Raw genomic sequence first — 18,015 nt, forward strand, 5'->3', positions numbered from 1 at the left:
GCTTATCCACTCCCGGAGGGACCGCTTGTTGGCCCACCGGTGCCGGTAATCTGTTCCGCTTCCTCGGTTGCTCGGTCTCGTCCACCGTTCACTGGCCCACAACCGTTAGCCCACCGTTACACATGCCACACCGTTACACACTGCCCGAAATGGGGTCTAAGGTTCACTTCAACCCGGCTTCAGGCCCCGGTTGTTGGTTGGTGGACGCCACTTCAAACCGATGCACGGGTGCACTCATCCTGCCACTTTGCATGATCAAAAGAAAATGCCACTTCACTTCCGGTCTATCGGGCGCTGTGTGTATGTGTGTGTGTGTGTGTGTGTGGCCTTCCGCAGCTCCGGCAGGTTCCGATGCAGGTTCCCGTTTTCCGGAAGAAGCACACTCGAACAACTCACTCGATCGCCGAGGGTTGCTGGCTCTCGTACGTGAGCCGGCACACGAGCATCGCAATTACGGGGAAGGTACTTCCGGTACACTCGCGCACGACGACGACGACGAAACCGACGGCGGAAGTAACGAAATGATAATTTCCCAAACACATCCCCACCGTTGTGCTCCTTTTGTGCTCTTGGGTGGTTCCCGAGAGAAGGAGGTTGGACGCTCAAGGGCGACCGATTTCCGCTCCACTTGGCCACAAACGACGTGCGCTAGTTCCGGTTTTTCTTTCACTCTCTCACTCACTCACTCACTCACTTGATTTCGATTCGTTACCCGATGCTGCTGTTTTGTGGCGGTGAATATTTTATGATTCTCGCCACGCTGGGGCCACGCGTGACCCGCCCGGGGAAAAATCTCGTTTGCTACCAGCACCCGGCCAGACCCGTGACCGGATTAGGGTAAATTTTATTTGCGCCTCACTAAATGATGCATCGGGACACACGCGGGACACCGTGGCCGTTCCCTTTTTGTTCCTTGTTTCTCATTGCACCGGGCTAGTGGCCTCGTTCGGCGTACCCATCAGATCGTTCGATTCCCGTGCCACAGGACACTGCATTTCGGTTCGCGATGTGTGCGTGTGTGTGTGTGTGTTAGTTCCTCTCGCTGGCGATTGTTTTGTTTTGTGCCCACATTCCTGTGTCTCGTTTTTTCTTCGTCCAATAGCTCCGCGAGCTTCCACTGCCACTTCCGGGCGCGCCTGGGAAGGGCCTCAGATTCGGTTCGTTTAACCCGTTCCCGGTTCGCACGCTGATGGTTGGGTTAGCGGCGGGTGTGCGAAAGCTAAACGAACCCGGCACCCAGGCACCGATGGGCAGCACTTGTGGCAGCGTGGTGTGCCAATTTGTGAGTCACTTGTGCGAAAACGCGCTGCAATCGCTGGTGTCGATTTTCCCGGCGTCTATCCGCTTTCAACCGTCTGTACGCCGCGGGTGGAGTTGATGTGCATCATAAATGGCCGCTGGAAAAGAGAGAGTGAGAGAGAGAGAGAAAAAAAAGGAAGCAAAATGTAGGTTAGTGACTGACGGAAGCGTTGGCGTGACGAACGTTGGGTGAAAATTGATTGGCTCAATGAGTAGGGATTGTTTGATGAGTGCACGGTGGCAGAAATGATCGCCTGTGGCAGAAGCCACATCACACATACACACACACACGTGCCCTGGAGTTCCTAGAACCATAGCTCCTGGTGGCAGGAATTTCGATATTTATTTATTTACAAATACGATACCGGGGGCGTAGTATCGATGATGGAAACACGGCACATGGTGACGGAGAAACGATAGAAATGGCGATTGCATTGAGCTCGAGTTGCACTCCATGAATTGCGTCCGCATGCAACGATCGACACATTTTTCCGTGCTGTGTAAAACACAAAACTAGACAAAAAAACAAATAGGGCGCTCTCAAACAACGGCTTCAAAGGCGAACGTTGTATCGATTGCATTCCCGGTGAAAAACACTTCTATTATTGCAAGTGTTAAACTTTCTCTTTTTTCATTTGCGTGTCATGTTTTTTCCCCATTGGTAGCGAGCGGAAAAGCGCTTTCAAACACCGACCGTTGCGTTGCTGGTTGCGCGTAAAGAACACAGCAACTTTGCTGGGTCGCATTAATTAACAGCAAACAAACAGCGAGAGCTCCTCGTCGCGAAGAAACACTCTTCGCTCTACGACGCGGTTTACATTTCTGCAAGAATCGGGCTCCAAGGACGCTTCCTTCTTGCTGTTGACTCGGCGCCCCCCGAAAAAGTGTACATCCTTTGGTTCGGGAGCGCAGCATCCTTGCCACACAGAGCCTTTTTAATCTTTTCGCTCAACATGCGCACATAAATACACGCACCCGTACCCATTGCGTGCGTGTGCAATTATTTACCTAACCAAACTCACCCACCCACGCAGCGCACCTTTCGCGCGGCACGGATTCACGAAACGATCGTGCGGGTTATGATTTTTTTTTATTTCCTTGTTTGATTTCCCACATTCCGGAGGGGTAAATCGTTCCGAACAAGCCCACCCCCACTTCAACGGAGAGCGGAAAATCAACACGTCATGCCGCCCGACCAAAACCCACCCACTCACCCACCCACATGGTGGCGTCGAATGTCGTGTCACTGGAGCTAAAAACCGCCGGATATTACATCAAACAAGTGCTACACGAACCATTTGCTAGGGCGGCACACATCAAACGGTTCCGGAACCCGAAAATGGTTCCTATTCCGCACTCATACCGCAATAAAGATGTGAAAACATTTGCGTAGCGGAATTTTTTCTTTTTAGCATCCCTTAGCCGTGTGAAACGTGTGAGGTGGCGTAAAGCTTGCCGAGCGTTTCCGTGTCACCCGTGTGCCGGTGGAAAACGCGTCCGTCGTCGTCGTCGTCGTCGGCACGTATCTCTCGCGCTACTCGAGAAGTGCTTCAAGCAAAGTATGTGAAATTTTCCCCACGCACGCAAGGCACCGGCGTTACGTCGATCGCGCGAGTCCTAAGCGATATGTTTGGCCGTAAAATAGCGTACCGCGCGTTATGCGCCATCGTTATGCTGTTCGATCGCGAACGTGGCTATAAATTATCTCTATTTTGGGGGTGGGAGTGCGTGGTTTGGTCGTTTCCGTACCATGGAAAAAGTGGGCTCTCGAGTGCCCCATTTCAGCCAATTTGTAAGCAACCAAACACCCCAACGGGGATTTTTCCTTCAGGCAGTTCTTAACGGCTCTATCTGAGCAGGTGGATGTGTTCTCGTATGAAAAAACAAATATGACGAGCCATAAATCAGTTCAATTAGCTGCTGGAAGGTTTTGAGCATCGCGTGGCATTTAAATTGTAACAGAAGCAGGAAAACAATGAGCTTCAAGCACTATCCGTTAATTCAGAGTTTTCTCGTTCAATGTTTTCTTATCAGCCCAACTCGTCCACTCACCCTAATGCCCACGAATCACGCTCACAGCGGAAGTTGATCTTCTCTGGAGGCGTAACAACGCGGTACACGATCGCCGTAACACCTTCCACGCGGGACCGTGGCATATTTCCCGGAATAGGCACACTTTGTGGGAAGCTTGAAGTATCGCTTTCAACCAAAACATGCCCCGGCATTGGCTTACAGCAGGAGCGTTTTTGTTCACCGTTCAAGCTCAAGTTGCCGCAACGATCATCCCCACCAACGCTGGCTTACCACGGGCGGGTGGGTGAATAACAACAACAGCCAGGTCCGGCTGGTTCCGGCGTAACGGCTGAGTGGTAAGCGCTGTTTCCGAGTATTCCGTTTCCGGGGTTTCGGTAAGGGCGTCCATTTCACTGGAATGCACCACAACCGACACACTTAATCCGCGCAGTTTTGTGTAACGTAATTCTGCCTTCCGTTTGCGGAATGGTGGAGTGGTTTTCAGAAATTATGCCAAGGAAAGACAAACCCGGCTAAGCGCCCGCAGAAACACACGCAAATCGTTTCGAATTCGCCACCCTTGGCGAGCGTAAATGGTTCGAGCGAAACTCCCGAACTCATCCGTTTGGCTTGGCATGGTTCTGTTTTCACACATTTCCGGATAACGCGTGGGAAGGTTGTGTTGCGGGTTTTTGTTTCCGGTGTGCGGCCAATGGCATTAGTTTCTGTTTTTTATCGGTTTAAGCGCAGCTCGTGGAATAAATGGAAAGAATCAAACGCTCAGCTGATTGCATACCCACCTTTGTGCGACATTTAATCACCATGGTAATGTTGCATTGCTAACATTGCTAAGAGAAAAAAAGGGGCACCCACTTAATAAACCTGTATTGTTGCCAATCATTCACCAACCCAATGGGCAGCAAATGGTAGAAATCCAATGCGTAAAAGTGACTTCATTTGACGCGTTACACCAAATTGCAATTCCAATTTCTAATGAAGCCGTGCGGTCGATGAGACAGTGCTAGTTTACGGGGACGAAATTGAATTAAATCACCACCCACCCTCCTGACAAGGAAAAATCCCGGCCAATCGTCACGCTTTTACCGGCTGAAGCGATGATGAAGCCACTTCGTTTTTGCTTCGTCCGCGGTAGGCTCATTTTTTTCCGCATTTTTTTTTGTGCTTCTTTTTGGTTAATTACATCAGTGGCAATTTTCGCTCCACCCCATAGCTGAGGTGCGGAATCGGCGCATTTTGTCACCTACTTGCGGTGTGTGTGTGTGTGTGTGTGTGTTTATCCATCAGCCGCCCCAAAAAGCCCCAAATCCAAACCCCAACCGGAGAGGTTCCGAACGTGACACTTCGAAACGCCGGGCTTCAGGGTTTTTCGCTGACATGGCTCACGGCTCTCTCTCTCACTCTAGCATACACACAACTGTCCATTTGACGAATCGCTGACCCAAGCGGACTTTCCCGTTCGTCCGTTCGTTCGTCGGTGAGCCCGCGTTCCGACATTCCCGAGTTTGATTGACCGCGTGCGTGCGCGTGTGATGATCGTGACAGCCGCCCGATCTGATGCGGTGATGATTGGAGATTGCATTATTAGATTTTTCACCCACCCACCCACCCACCGGTCGGTCGGTTGGTTGGTCATTTCCCGGGAAAATGCTGTCAACAGCGACAGCGGCCGTCAAATGAGACACCATCCATCGGTGTGGTGTGTGACATAATACTTTACCAGCCCTGTCTCTTGAATGTGAGTTTTCTTCACCACCGAGCTTTCCCGACAGCGGTCGAAGCGAACGAAGGCGACAAATAAAACGCCAAACGCCCCTGGAAAGCCCCGAGTAGTGGAACGATTCCTTCATTTGCCTAGCGATTAGAGAACCGTGTGGGTGCAAAGTTTGACGTACTTGACTTTGGCCCGTCGGGGGGAAAAGTTTTCCATTTGTGCCAGCGTTCGTTTCGAGTTGCGATTGATTTGTACCCGAAGCTGGGACGCATTCGGTGCTAATCAGCCGTTATCGGCTGATGCAATTAGCAAAGTCGTCGATGTTTATTGAGCTCGTTGCTTGTGGTTGCTTTTCGCGATCACCGCGAAGGAGCGTCGGTGCCCAAAATCCCACAACCCAAATGCACTTCACCCTGGTGGGTGGGTGGTTGGCCTGCGTCAAGTTCGACAGCAGAGCAGCTTTCGATGAATCCGCGAGGATTGATTCGGTTCATCTGCAAGTTCCGTTCGCCGCACCGCAAGGACCGAATAGACAAATAGTTAAATAACAAGAAAACTTTCTTCGCAAAACAACGTTCTCATCACGCGTCCTGATGCACCGTGGTGCCGGGCGACTTTTACGCCACCCAAGGGTTTATTTAGCCCAAAACCGGCTTTGCCGAGTAGATTGATTTTGCTTTCCCCCGTTTGCTAAAACTTTTCTAGCCTTTCCGTGGGGCTGCTTATCGGCAAACGGAAGGCGCGCAACAACAAAACACACGAGGGCCCCCGAAAAAAAAAAACAAAGAAGCTCGGAGAAGGTTCCCCGGGTGGGTGTCGGAGCAATTTTCTTAACGGCTTTTGCTTTGCAACAGGGCAAAAGAAGAAAAGCCGTGCGAATGGTGCCCCACAAAAGGCATCACCGGGTGCATCACCGAGTGCCGCCAAGGCCACCGCAAATGCGCGTTCGAATACGCGCGCATCCTCGCACAATGCACGGCCTGGGAAAAGCGAAAATAAAAACTCACCCCATAACAAAACATTGCCATAACAAAAGTACGACCCCAAACGAGATCGCCCGCCGACAGTGAAATAGTTTGCCGCGTGTGTTCTAGCGGCAGCGGGCTTCGTTTTCTTTGTCGCTTTCAAAAGGTGGAGGCTTGCCATTTCCAACCCCAACCCACCCGTGGGCGAACTTTTCCGAAACCACCGAAACTGCAGCAAGCCGAAATGGAGGCACTTCGTTATCATCTGCCGTGAACTTGCCGTGGGTTCGGGAAGGGAAAAGTTTCCCATTTGCGCAACGGTGGGGCATCTGCCGTCAGTTTTCGCCTTGCGAATGGGCACGCTTAGGGCTGCGGTTGGGGCTGCATGCTCCACTTGTTTGCGTGGAAATTTGCACAAGAAATTGCTCTCAGACTGGCTCAGCCGTCACACTCGGCCAAGGGAGCTTTTTTTTCGTCTTCCTCTGTTTGCCACTCTGCCACTGTGCGAGCGTTTCTGCGTCGTACGGATCAGGTGGACCGGATGAGATGGAAAACCGGGCGCCCTCTAGCGGTCGGGAACCGAAGCAAGCGAGAGAGAGAGGCCAAGACCGAGAATTCGCATGATCGCATTGCAACAATTTACTTCCGTCTGGCGTCCGGTGTGCCCAACAACTTTTTGATATACTACCCATCCGGTACCGGGCGAAGTTGTCGGTTGGTCGGTCGGTTTCGTTCCTTTTGGGGTGGTGCTCCGTCACATGCCTTGGGGCTGGGGGGAGGTTTCTATGGGACCGGGCACAACCTGGGAGGGGGTTTGCCAGCGGAAGTGAAACTCAAAACGGTTCTGTTTACACGCCCCCGAACGCCCAATTGACGATTGGTGCTGCGTTCCGGAGTGCCAGCTTCCGCACGGAGCGTGTACTTTTTGGGGGATGTTTTTTTGTTAAGCTTCTTTAATTCAATAAACAAAGCCGTCGTCCTGGGCGGCGGTAACGGCGACAGCAACATCCTACGCCCATTGGCCGGGCATTTGCAGCAGATTACATTCAATTTGAAAATTCATTTTGTTCCGTAATGAACGTATGGTTGTTTTCGTGTTTTGCAAAATACCACATTTTTCTGATTATGTAAAATGCTTTTTTTTGGTAGTTGTTGCTGTTTTTATCCTCCGATAGCAGGGGGTCTCCGCCGCACGTGAGCTTATTTTTTCTGCTTATGCTAGAAGCTTAAGTAGTGCTGTATATAAATGCAGATGACGAACATACGAATACAATACGCTGAGATGCTTATAAATGATGTTTCTTTTTCACCATAAGTACAGTATTTACGTGGAAAAAATATTTCAACTGAAACGCATAAACTATTGCCCATTGTTACCAACACATTTAACCACTGATGCTGATAATATGAAATGTTTTATGTTTTCTACTCATTACCCTAGTGCTGCTCTCCACACGAATTTCTGGAGAAAAACCAAACAGCTCCTGTGCATGCGAAAACACGATGAATAGCATAACATCGGTTTTCGCTTCACGCACAAAGCAAAAATAAACCAAGCAAAAAAAAGAAAAAATCTCGCCAAAACCACCCCTCAACGGGGAAAAAAAACAACCAACGTGTACAGTTCTGACCAACCGAAATGTAGCAGCTTTTCCATAAGTTCGAAACGTTCGCTTGGCTCGACGCCATTCGCTCAAATGTCCGCTGCACAAAACATGCACCGGACGCTCGCCCCACGGCCCAAATGGGCAACTTTCTGCCCGTGGCATGCCCGTTGTTGCGCCACGGTGCCCTTTTCCCACCGCACGGTCCCGCTGTCAAAGGGACAAAGTTTGGCGTGATGAAAACAAAACTCGCCTCCATTCGTACATTGACATTCGTACGTTTTATTTGCTGGGCAGCAATTTGGTCAAAGTTGGCCATGATTGACACTGACGTTGGTCAGAAAGTTGCGCGCGTGCAGTGCCAGCAGGACCAAAGTCCTGCCACCACACACGTTCACACTTCGGCTTGGATACACACGCGCGCACACAAACGCACGGCTTCCGTAAACACGTTTGTTTGCGTGATTATTGCGTTGGAATGTCTGTTTGCGTTTGCGTTTTGGGGCATCGAACTGCTTGCGTAAACACTGTGTTCTGGTTCAGTTTCTTTCGGTGCAGGTTTTTCCTCCGGCGAGGGCTGACGCGAAGAAAAAAAGAAGAAGAGAAAAAAAACAAGGAAACAACCTACGGCCTGCTTTGATGAATAAAGTCGACGCGCGAACGGTTTTCCCACTTCAAAGTGACAGCACAATTTTGTATGCAGCAAACACGTCTCCCGTTCGTTTCGTTTCGAGCGACGGCAATGAGTTCGTTTGAATATCGCGCGAGATATGAATCGCGACAAAACCCGCACGCCCGTTTCACGCTTCTTTCGAGCGATGCACCACGGTGCATCGGTGCATCGGTGCAGTTGCGATCGAAAAGGACGGCTTCACGCCCGGGAGCGTCACATCGGCATGGTGCAAGCCCTTCGGTGTCCTTCGCTCGAGCGCTCGAGTGCCATCAAGCATCACCATCACCAGCAGCAGCAACAGCATCATCATCATCATCAGTGTCATTGGGTCGGCCGTTTGGGTTGACAAACGAAAACGAATGCAATCAGCCACTCGGAGATTCCCTGCGCTAAGTTTTTGCTTTTTTTTTGCAGCGAACATCGCGACTTGGCGGCTTTTCTTCGTGGAAATGCACCCGAGCAAAAGGGGCAGAAAACGAAGTCGAAGAGACACAAAAATCCCGCCGTTGCGTTCCGAACCGTTTGCGCACAGGCATGCACGGACGCTATAAAATTCATAGCTCATCTATATGCAAAGATGTTCTCGGCGGGCACGGTCGTCATATATTGACTAGCGTGTCACGGTGCGCCCGGTTTGGCGTCCGGAACCGGAAGTCGGTGGGAGAAAAGTCGGCGGAAACCGGTTATTCTAGGCCGAAAGTGACCCAACGGGCTAGCAGCGTTACCGACTGACTGACTGGCTTACATTCGAGCGACGCGATTCGTGGTCGGCCTCCGGCATCAGCGTGGCCCCGGATGGTGATATTAATCCGTGCACAACGACTGTCGTCTGTCGTGGGAAAGCTGGAAAGGGGGTGGTTCACCTAAAAGGGTGCACAATTTGCGATTCTAGCGAGCGCATATAAAATGTACGAGGTCGATTAACTGCTGTACTTACTGCAGAATGTTGGGAGTGTAGAAACCGCCATTCCGTTTGATAGTTTTCTACATAGTTCTGCCGGCTAATTATTCGAATCACTCTTGAAGGGTTCTTGTTGATTTTTCTCTCTCAAAAACGAACAAAAAGCACCTTTGGGGGTGTCAATAAAAAAGAACGCAACAACGACAAATGTGACCTAGAGCACACTCACAAAACCACAACTTCGGAATCAGGGTTCCAGTAAATTCCGTGAAACGATTGGTGCAAATTTACCCCCTCCCCCCGCCCACCTCCCACCCACCGACACCATAAATGAACGATAGATTCACTTAAATCTTCCACGATGCAAACGGCTCCCCACATTAACTCGAACGCCGTACCAACCGCGTACGAAAACGCTGAGCAGGGTGTGTGTTGGCGGATTTTTGGCATTCCCAGGTTTGGGGGTGTTAAAAATATTCATAGCCTCATTTAGACCTCCCCACCTGCCCCCCCCCCACCACCCACCACCCATACCGACCGCATCGGAACGCCGGGAAAATGCGCCCCTCCCAACCAAATGGTAATGGGTACCGATTTTTCTCTCGACTCGCTCCTTCGGGCAAGGGAAAATATGGACCACCACCCCCCTCCCCCCATTTTGGTGGGTTTGGTGGACGAAATATCGGTGCTGCCTTTCCCCTGCACCCTGCGCACATATAAATAATCCATTCGTTTTCTGTCATGCGCCTAAATGGGAGCAACTTATCTGGTAATTTACTTCGTATTTATTTTCCCCAACTCGAAACCCGCAACAACCCCAAACCCGGGCTCGTAGGAGCATTCCACACCTGCCTTTGTGGGGCACGTGACGCGGGTGTGATGATTTACGGTACCGTGTGTGTGTGTGTGTGAGTGGGGGGTGAAAGTGAAAACAAAACAGGCAAAACGGGAAAGCAAGGATTATGGTCTCGCCTGGCGGCGTCTTGCCCGCCAAAAATTTCCAGCATGATTCCTTGCAAACGACTTGTCACCCTCGAGCCAGCGGCCCCAGAGCCCAGTCGCTTTCGGTCGCTCGAATAACATTTCCCAAATTATGATCCGATGATTGATGGCTCGCTTCACGAACGTGCCCTGTGTCGGTTGGTACACGGGACACGGGCTTTAACCTACCAGCATCCTGCCGGATGTCACGTGACGAAGCGTTCGCTGATGTCCCCGTTTTCGTTCACGCTGATAAACGAGGCGAGGGACCCCACGAAAATGGCTCCTGAATTTCGTCGGCGTTTGGTGGAATTTTCCCTCTTGTGTGCGTGTGTTAACACATCCCTGTCTGGTTTTTGGGCAATCCCGCCATTGCAAAAAGGGGCCCACGTCGCGTACGAGTACGGTCGTTTAATTTCACGCGACTCTGGCGCACAATTTACCGGTGGCGGTCGTTACGGTGGTCGACACTGTGACCCTCTTTGTAGGGTTGGTTGCAGGGGCAAAGGTTGGTCAAACAAAACTGCACCACACCAGCCAGCCAGGATCAGTTCTTCATTATTCGTCCGGTTCCCTCGCCCTTAGCGGATGTATTTGTACCCAAAATTTAGAGCCACCATCGCTGGGGTGTTTTTCGGACCGGCGGCACATGACTTAGAACAGCACACGCTAAGTAGAGCGGAGAAACCGGAGCATTGATTTATTGGACGCATAATCATACATCACAGTGACGGATGGGCCTCGTCGTCGTCGTCGTCGAGTATCTCGCGGATCTTGTGCCATGGTGTCCGCGAACGGTCGCTGCCACCATGGCTCGCGGATGAGGACGGGCTGATGCCAACAATTTTTGACATACGACGCGACCGTCCAACACGGCGACCGAACCGGCCTACACAACCGGGCCTACACTCATGTACGCCTGGCCACAGCGCCAGAGGTGTCCATTACATGGACGGGCCGAAAGAGCCGTGTAGCGAAAGTCAAAGTCATTATTAAACAAATTGACTTCAAACTCCGTCCCATCCCGTAGGCAAGGTCACGCGCCTGGGTGGTGGTCCGTGGTGAGGGTGGGAATTCCCCCTTACCCCCCTCCCACCACCACCATCACACTGCTCTACCACCTGGTCGATGAAACTTCGCTCGGCTGAAATGACGCTCGATAAAGGACGGCGGAATTCGGAGCGTATCGTCATGCAATCTGACCCCCCGGTCGTGCCCGGTGAAGCTCTTGAGGAGGGTGGGTGGAGAAAAGAAGGGGGGGGGGGGGGGCGGGCATATAAAATTTCCGAACCCCGGAATGTGGCCCCCCTACCGGGTTTGGATCGATCGTTCTCCCGTAGCCAAGGACTGAATGTGAGCGTGGAAAAATCGCCACTATGCGCAGGACTTCGACATTCTGAGCCCTCCCCGTTTGGTCGCCTTTTTGATGGATCGCTGGCAGCGAATGGGGTAACAATATCCGGAAAATGAGCGGCAATCGGGACTGAAGGGAGGCAACATTGGGGGGGCGGGAAAAAAACGAGTGCGTATGATTAATTTTGTCTACGCCGAACACGACACGGCTCGCGTGGGCGACCCAAAATTCACGTCACGTTTAGAGGCATCCCAGGCGTCGATATCGAGGGCATGCGGAATGTGCCCCCGTCCTGCCGGAACCGGTGTTCGAGCGAAATGAAGCAGTAAAAAAGTGAAATAAAAACATCCCATTAGCTGTCGAAATTCTAGCACATCGTGGCCGTGTCCGTCCGTTCGAAGCCTGAATACGCTCACCATCCTCGTCCTGGCTAACGAGAACCGACGCGGTTCGAAAACGAACCGAACCTGGGTGGGATCTCATCCCCCCCTGGTCGGCGGGGTCCTATTGAATTTCGCAACCCCACCCAATCGAAAGGGTTGCTGGCTGGTGGGTGGGAAGGAAAATTAATGTTGCCGCCCACCGTAGGCAGCATCAACACCGGCGCAACGGTTCCCACCGACCGAAGGTGATTATGTTTCGTCCTTTTATTATCCCTTTCCAGCAGCGGTGATATTTACGGAGCGAGACGCGCCGGAAATGTGATTGTATTAAAAACACATCTTCGGGTCATTTTAAAACGATACGGTACCGCCGCAAACCGACCGGCCGGGGAAGATAAAGCCGTTTTTGCCATAAACGTGATAACGTGGCCTCCCCCATCGGATAATGCGCTCGGGTCGGAAGAGAAGCGTTTGAGTCGGGTTTTAATTGCTATCAGCAGCTAGGGCTAGGGCTATATTAGGACAGGTCGAATGGAAATTCTTCCCGGTTGCTAACACACTTTACCCTAGTAGGCGCTGAGCGTCCGTTCGATGCAACCGTCAAAGGTTTAGAACAACCGGTTGTTTTTAGAACAAGCAGCTTGACACAGGACGCCTGAATCCTTGTGTAGCGTTGTTTCAAACGTTTTAGAAAATCGATCCTCTCCTTCCATCTTTGGTCTTTGGGCGTATGCTGGCCCATATATGCGTTAACTATTGTTATTCCTTTAGGTCCCGCAACAGGAGAAAAAATACACCCCAATCTCAGATATTATAACTTCATAAACCTGTCAGCGTTTCTTCTCGTGTCGGCAGATAATAATCGCTTTTAAAGGACCCATCTCCCATTAGCAGCGGCACCAGCTGGAGGTGGCCACCTTCGAGAGATTGGAGCCGCTTCCCGAAAGCACAGCCCACGTTGAGTTGTTTTTCCTTCGCTTGATTAATGCCCGTTGCTATGATTAATGACTTGTCAGCTGTGATCCGAAAAGTTTGATAATATATTACCGGCCCGCTGCTCGAGACCACGCGTGCCACCGAGGCTCGGGTGAAAAAGGGGGACCCAATGCAAATAGTATTGCGTTACGGCTCGAGAGCGTCGATTGCAGGCCCCTTTTTTTGCTGCATTCCATTTCCACCGAACCAACCATAGAACCAACCCTCGGATTGATGGCGTCTTTATTTATGATCTGCCATATGCCAAGGTGGAAAAACAACCCGCTTCATCCTGTCGCTTTCTATTGTGTCCGTTTCCAACAGTTTCCCACACGTGACGTAGTTTTCTCATACTTTCCGTTTCATTCGCTTGCCGCTCCATATCGCGTGATCGTTCTTCGTGGCTTTGCTAAAGGGGGGGGGGGTTTATTGGGATACTAATTTCTTACTCTAAGCTAAGGTTCTCAAGCTCCTCGACGGGTTCTGGGGCTGCGAAGCGGATGGCCAGCTCCGAGGCAGCTCCGTGTCCTCCGTAACCACCGTCGTGTCCGTAACCATGATCATGCACTGGCTGGCAAGGGACCTTCGCCACCGTCGGAGCACATCCGACAAGCAGATTAGATCCGCACTTCACTGGTGCAGCGTGGCCACCATAGCCGCTATCGTGACCTTTGGACGCTGGTGGTTCGTAGGACACAGATCGGTAGTGCACCTTCTTGTGCTCGTATCCACCATGGCCATGACTCTCATATCCGTGTCCTCCGTGGCCGTGACCGTGTCCGTGGCCGTATGCGTGGTGCATCTGTTTGTGCTCGTATCCTCCGTGACCGTGTCCGTGGCCGTGGCCGTGGCCGTGACCGTGCTCGTATCCGTGACCTTCGTGTCCTCCGTATCCTTTATGCTCATGACCATAACCCTTATGCTCGGCGTGTCCGTAACCCTTGTGCTCGTGACCATGTCCGTAACCCTTGTGCTCATGTCCATAACCCTTGTGCTCGTGTCCATAACCCTTATGCTCGGCGTGTCCGTAACCCTTGTGTTCCATGTGTCCATAACCCTTATGCTCGTGGCCATGTCCGTATCCTTTATGCTCGTGTCCGTATCCCTTGTGTTCGTGGCCCTTATGCTCGTGTCCGTAACCCTTGTGTTCCATGTGTCCGTATCCCTTGTGCTCGTGGCCATGTCCATAACCCTTGTGTTCGTGACCATGTCCATAGCCCTTGTGTTCGTGGCCGTAACCCTTGTGCTCGTGACCATGTCCGTAACCCTTATGCTCGTGTCCATAACCCTTGTGCTCGGCGTGTCCATAACCCTTATGCTCGTGTCCATAACCCTTATGCTCGTGTCCGTAACCCTTGTGCTCGGCGTGTCCGTAACCCTTGTGCTCGGTGTGTCCGTAACCCTTGTGTTCTGCGTGACCATATCCATGTTCGTGACCCTTATGCTCGTAGCCTCCATGTTCCTTGTGCTCGTGGCCATGTCCGTAACCGTGGGTCTCATGGTGTCCATATCCTCCATGTCCTCCGTGATGTCCTCCGTGATGTCCACCGTGATGTCCGCCGTGATGGCCACCATAATGGCCGCCATGATGACCACCACCGTGACCTCCACCGTACGCACGCTCAAACGTCACCCCACTATCGACGCTGCTCTCGGTCTCTTGATCCTGATCGCACACGGTTCGCTTCACGCCATCCTCACCTTCAACCTCGGTACAAGCAACCGATCGTCTCGACCGGGAACTCGATTCGCTTCCTTCGACTGCGTCCTCCTCCACGAGACTGCTCACCTGCTCCAAGGGCTCCTCGACCAGCTGTACGTCAGCCTCCGGAGCCACGGCCGCTGCCGTTTCTACCACCGCATTGTCCGCTGTCTGCTCAGCCGCTTCGACAGGTTTCACCGATTCCACCGGTCGGGTTAGGTCGGTCTTTGGATTGGCGGGTAAATTGCTCACCTCCACAGGGGCGGCACACGCAAGATGAAGCGCGAGAAACACGCACGCGATCACTGCGACGAACTTCATTCTGTTCAACTGTTTCGCGTACTGTCTATCGGCTGTGTTTCTGAAGCTCCTCTCTACGATAGGTTTCAGGCACTGGTCGGCTACCGATGCCGCTACCACAAACTCAACTAGTCGTTGATCACTGATCGCGGCGGCATATTTATGCTCCCGCGGTTCTCGATCGAGCAGCGCGATCGAAATGCACGATCAGCAGAAAAGCAAACGCCGTGCCGGTGCAGTTCGATGAGGAGGTTCGATTGGGGATGCCTAGGCAGCGATTTCCACCTGGCCATTCGATCGATCGACACTTTTCCTGGTGTCGCAAACTTTTGCAAACCTCAGCACAAAACGAGGGCGATTGTTTGTTTTTGCTCGTTCAGGGCTGTCAAACTCAGCCACCCCAGCACAACCCAGTAGGCGTGGAAATAAAAAAAAACAGACGACATTATGGCCAGTTCAAAGGCCGCTCGGTGACGGACGAACGAACGAACGTAAGAAAAACAAAAAGCATTTCAGGTGGGGTGCAGTTTCGTGGAAAATAGATAGCTGTTTGTGTTTGTGCAATTTCCCTCATTTTCGGTGTTTTGATTGCATCGGCACATATGCACCGCCGGGAGTTTGGTGAGCCACGGTTGGTTTAATCAGAGCGTAGATAATTTGGTCAGCGTCTGTCCCGCCCCTGGGGAGGATATAATGGGATTATTTTCGTTTCACTCGAGCCGAAGCTCGAGACTGACTGTTTATTTTCCGGGACTGTAATTCCGTTGATTCGATTTGCATGCTCCCTGGCTGGGGGATTTTCTTTTTCCTGCCAAATCAATGCTGCTTCTTGTTGGGCGCCTTCCGACAGCCCCGGATGATGATTAATTAGGCCACCAAACACACACACACACATACAACTAGGATAAAAGGCAAGCAACAAGCCTATTTCGGCTGGGGGATTTGGAGGGAAAAGCGATCGCTTCGATCTCGAGACGTTCGAATTACCTCGTTCAGGCAGAAAGCAAAAAAACAAAGTAGGTTGGTTTCGCTTCGTTTCCGACGGAGCCCGGTTCCATTTTCCTCGAATGCAATATTCATCCCCGGGGTGAACCGGAACGTAGGCACCCATTGCCCGTGGTTGTTATTTTATTTACTTTCGCTTTTGCATACCGGTGGGCTCGAGGAAGCAAAATTCCCAGCACAGCTTTTGTGCCTTCAATTAACCGAATCGGGAAGCCTTACCGGGCCCGGGAATCCGATTGGCTAATTGTAATCCGCGTCTTAGCTGCTATTAGTCTAAAAGATGGAGAGACGTTTCGCGGCAGACGATCCCCGGGTGGGTGGATTCATCTTTCAGGATCGAGAAAAATCACCACCATCGCGATATCATGATTGATAATTGCCTCTCGGTGAGATAAACGCTTAAAACACGGGAATTAAGACGTTCTTAAAGCCGCCGCTTGATTCACGTGGCAGAATGGCATCCTGGTTTTTGTTTGTCTCCGGCAACAAACACGATCCCAAAACGCCCATTTGCCCTCATTCCGATGGTTTGTTGGTATTCCATCGGCATCGTTTCGCATCACAATGCGATTTAGCGTAACTCGGTTCACCCCCAATCGAAGGCATCGGATAAAGCGAAATAAAGCCGTGCGATGAAGTTTCCCACCCAACAGAACAGGGCTACCTTTTCATCCGAACGCCGCGAGCCAGCACGTGCGCACCCGGGTCGTGGGTGAATTTCACACCCAGCCCCATTGATGGTACCATTTTCCCATCGTATGTATGGTAAATTTTATTTATTTCCTCAAATCTAACCAATAACAACCCACCGGGAGCAGAGCTCGGGAGAGCGCTCGATTCCCCAATTCGATTTAGTTGGCCCTCCCCTCCCCCCCCTTCCGCAAACCTGTCGGCCACCCAGTGAGAGGGTGGAAGGTGCCAATGTAACAAGGGGTCGTGCTCCATTTCCCTTCACGCGGCTTTGTTTCGTTGGTTCGCCAGCGTGTTTTATGTTGACGTATCGATGGATCGTTTTTGTCGTGTTTTCGTGCACACGTTCTAACCCACATAAGGGAAGGACACACACACACACACACGCACACACACATGGCCAAAGACCTCCCCCGGGTGGGTGCCCTTCCGGTTGAAGGAACCAATTTTGTGATGGCGTGTCTCAGGGCGCTCGCGAAAACGCTCCTTCCCAGGGAACCTGCTTTTTTTTTCGAAAAGCGTCCAGAATTACCACACGGCACACGGCGAGTTGCGTTTTCCCGGCTCGTTTCAAAACGCGCCACGTCCCACGTCGTTTATTGGGCGCGTTCTTAAAACAGGGCCCAGGCCCCAGGCACCCGTCGTCGTCCTTCGTGCTTCATTGTTGGCACTTGTCGTGTGCCGGAGTACTGAAGCAGGGGGTCATAAACCTGAGAGCGCCTCCAGTCGACTGGAGCAAGTGGAAATTTGCGTGCGCACGGTGAACCGAGCTAGGGTGTGCTCCTTTTTTAAGATTTTCCAGCGATGATCGATTTTTCTATTAGCCCCAGGGGTTGGATTCGAGAGGGTGGCAAGGATGGGTTGGCTACATCGTTCGGAAAACCTCCGAAACACAAGCTACAATTAGCGCACGAGCGCGAGTGGTTTTTCCCGCTGGTTTCTCATCAACAACCTACCATTAGCCCCCAACTCTCGCTCAGCGAGGCTAAGCGGGGAGCAACAATTACCTGCACTGGAACTAACCGGTACCGGTTCTGGCTCCAGCTTTTCCTTCCACCCATAAATCCTCCGCGCGAAACACTTAACCAACACAGGCTTGGGATGGGGGAAGGTTTGCTTCGGTGGCTTCGTGCTCATGTCGCTTAATGGTCTGCTCTTGTGCCGGAGTTGCCCGTCGCTAATCGATGTTTCCAGTTTTCCACACACACTCGGTTTGGTCGCCTCGTTAACGAACGTCCCAGGTGCATTCGGGGAAAGTTCATCCTGCTCGTGCGAGGAAAACTATCGCCCGGGATGAAAGTTACACACCCCCTGCCGAGAAGGTGCCCGAAGGACGAAAAACTGCACCAGATAAGCTCGCCACCTTTGGCTGGGTTGGGGTTTTGGGCAGGTGACCGAATGAGTTACTGTGGCCGCAGACGGACGAGTTTCAGCACTT

General features: G+C 51.9%; 1 protein-coding gene across 1 annotated transcript; it reads right to left on the reverse strand.

The window, feature by feature from the left end:
* Positions 1–13,325: 13,325 nt before the first annotated feature.
* On the reverse strand, positions 13,326–14,903 carry LOC128721905 (histidine-rich glycoprotein-like). Its single transcript, XM_053815711.1, has one exon. The coding sequence runs from the start codon at positions 14,901–14,903 to the stop codon at positions 13,326–13,328; it is 1,578 nt and encodes a 525-aa protein (XP_053671686.1).
* Between the last annotated feature and the right edge of the window lie 3,112 nt (positions 14,904–18,015).

This window comes from Anopheles nili, chromosome 2 (genome assembly GCF_943737925.1).
Source record: "Anopheles nili chromosome 2, idAnoNiliSN_F5_01, whole genome shotgun sequence".
In the NCBI taxonomy this organism is placed as follows: Eukaryota; Metazoa; Arthropoda; class Insecta; order Diptera; family Culicidae; genus Anopheles; species Anopheles nili.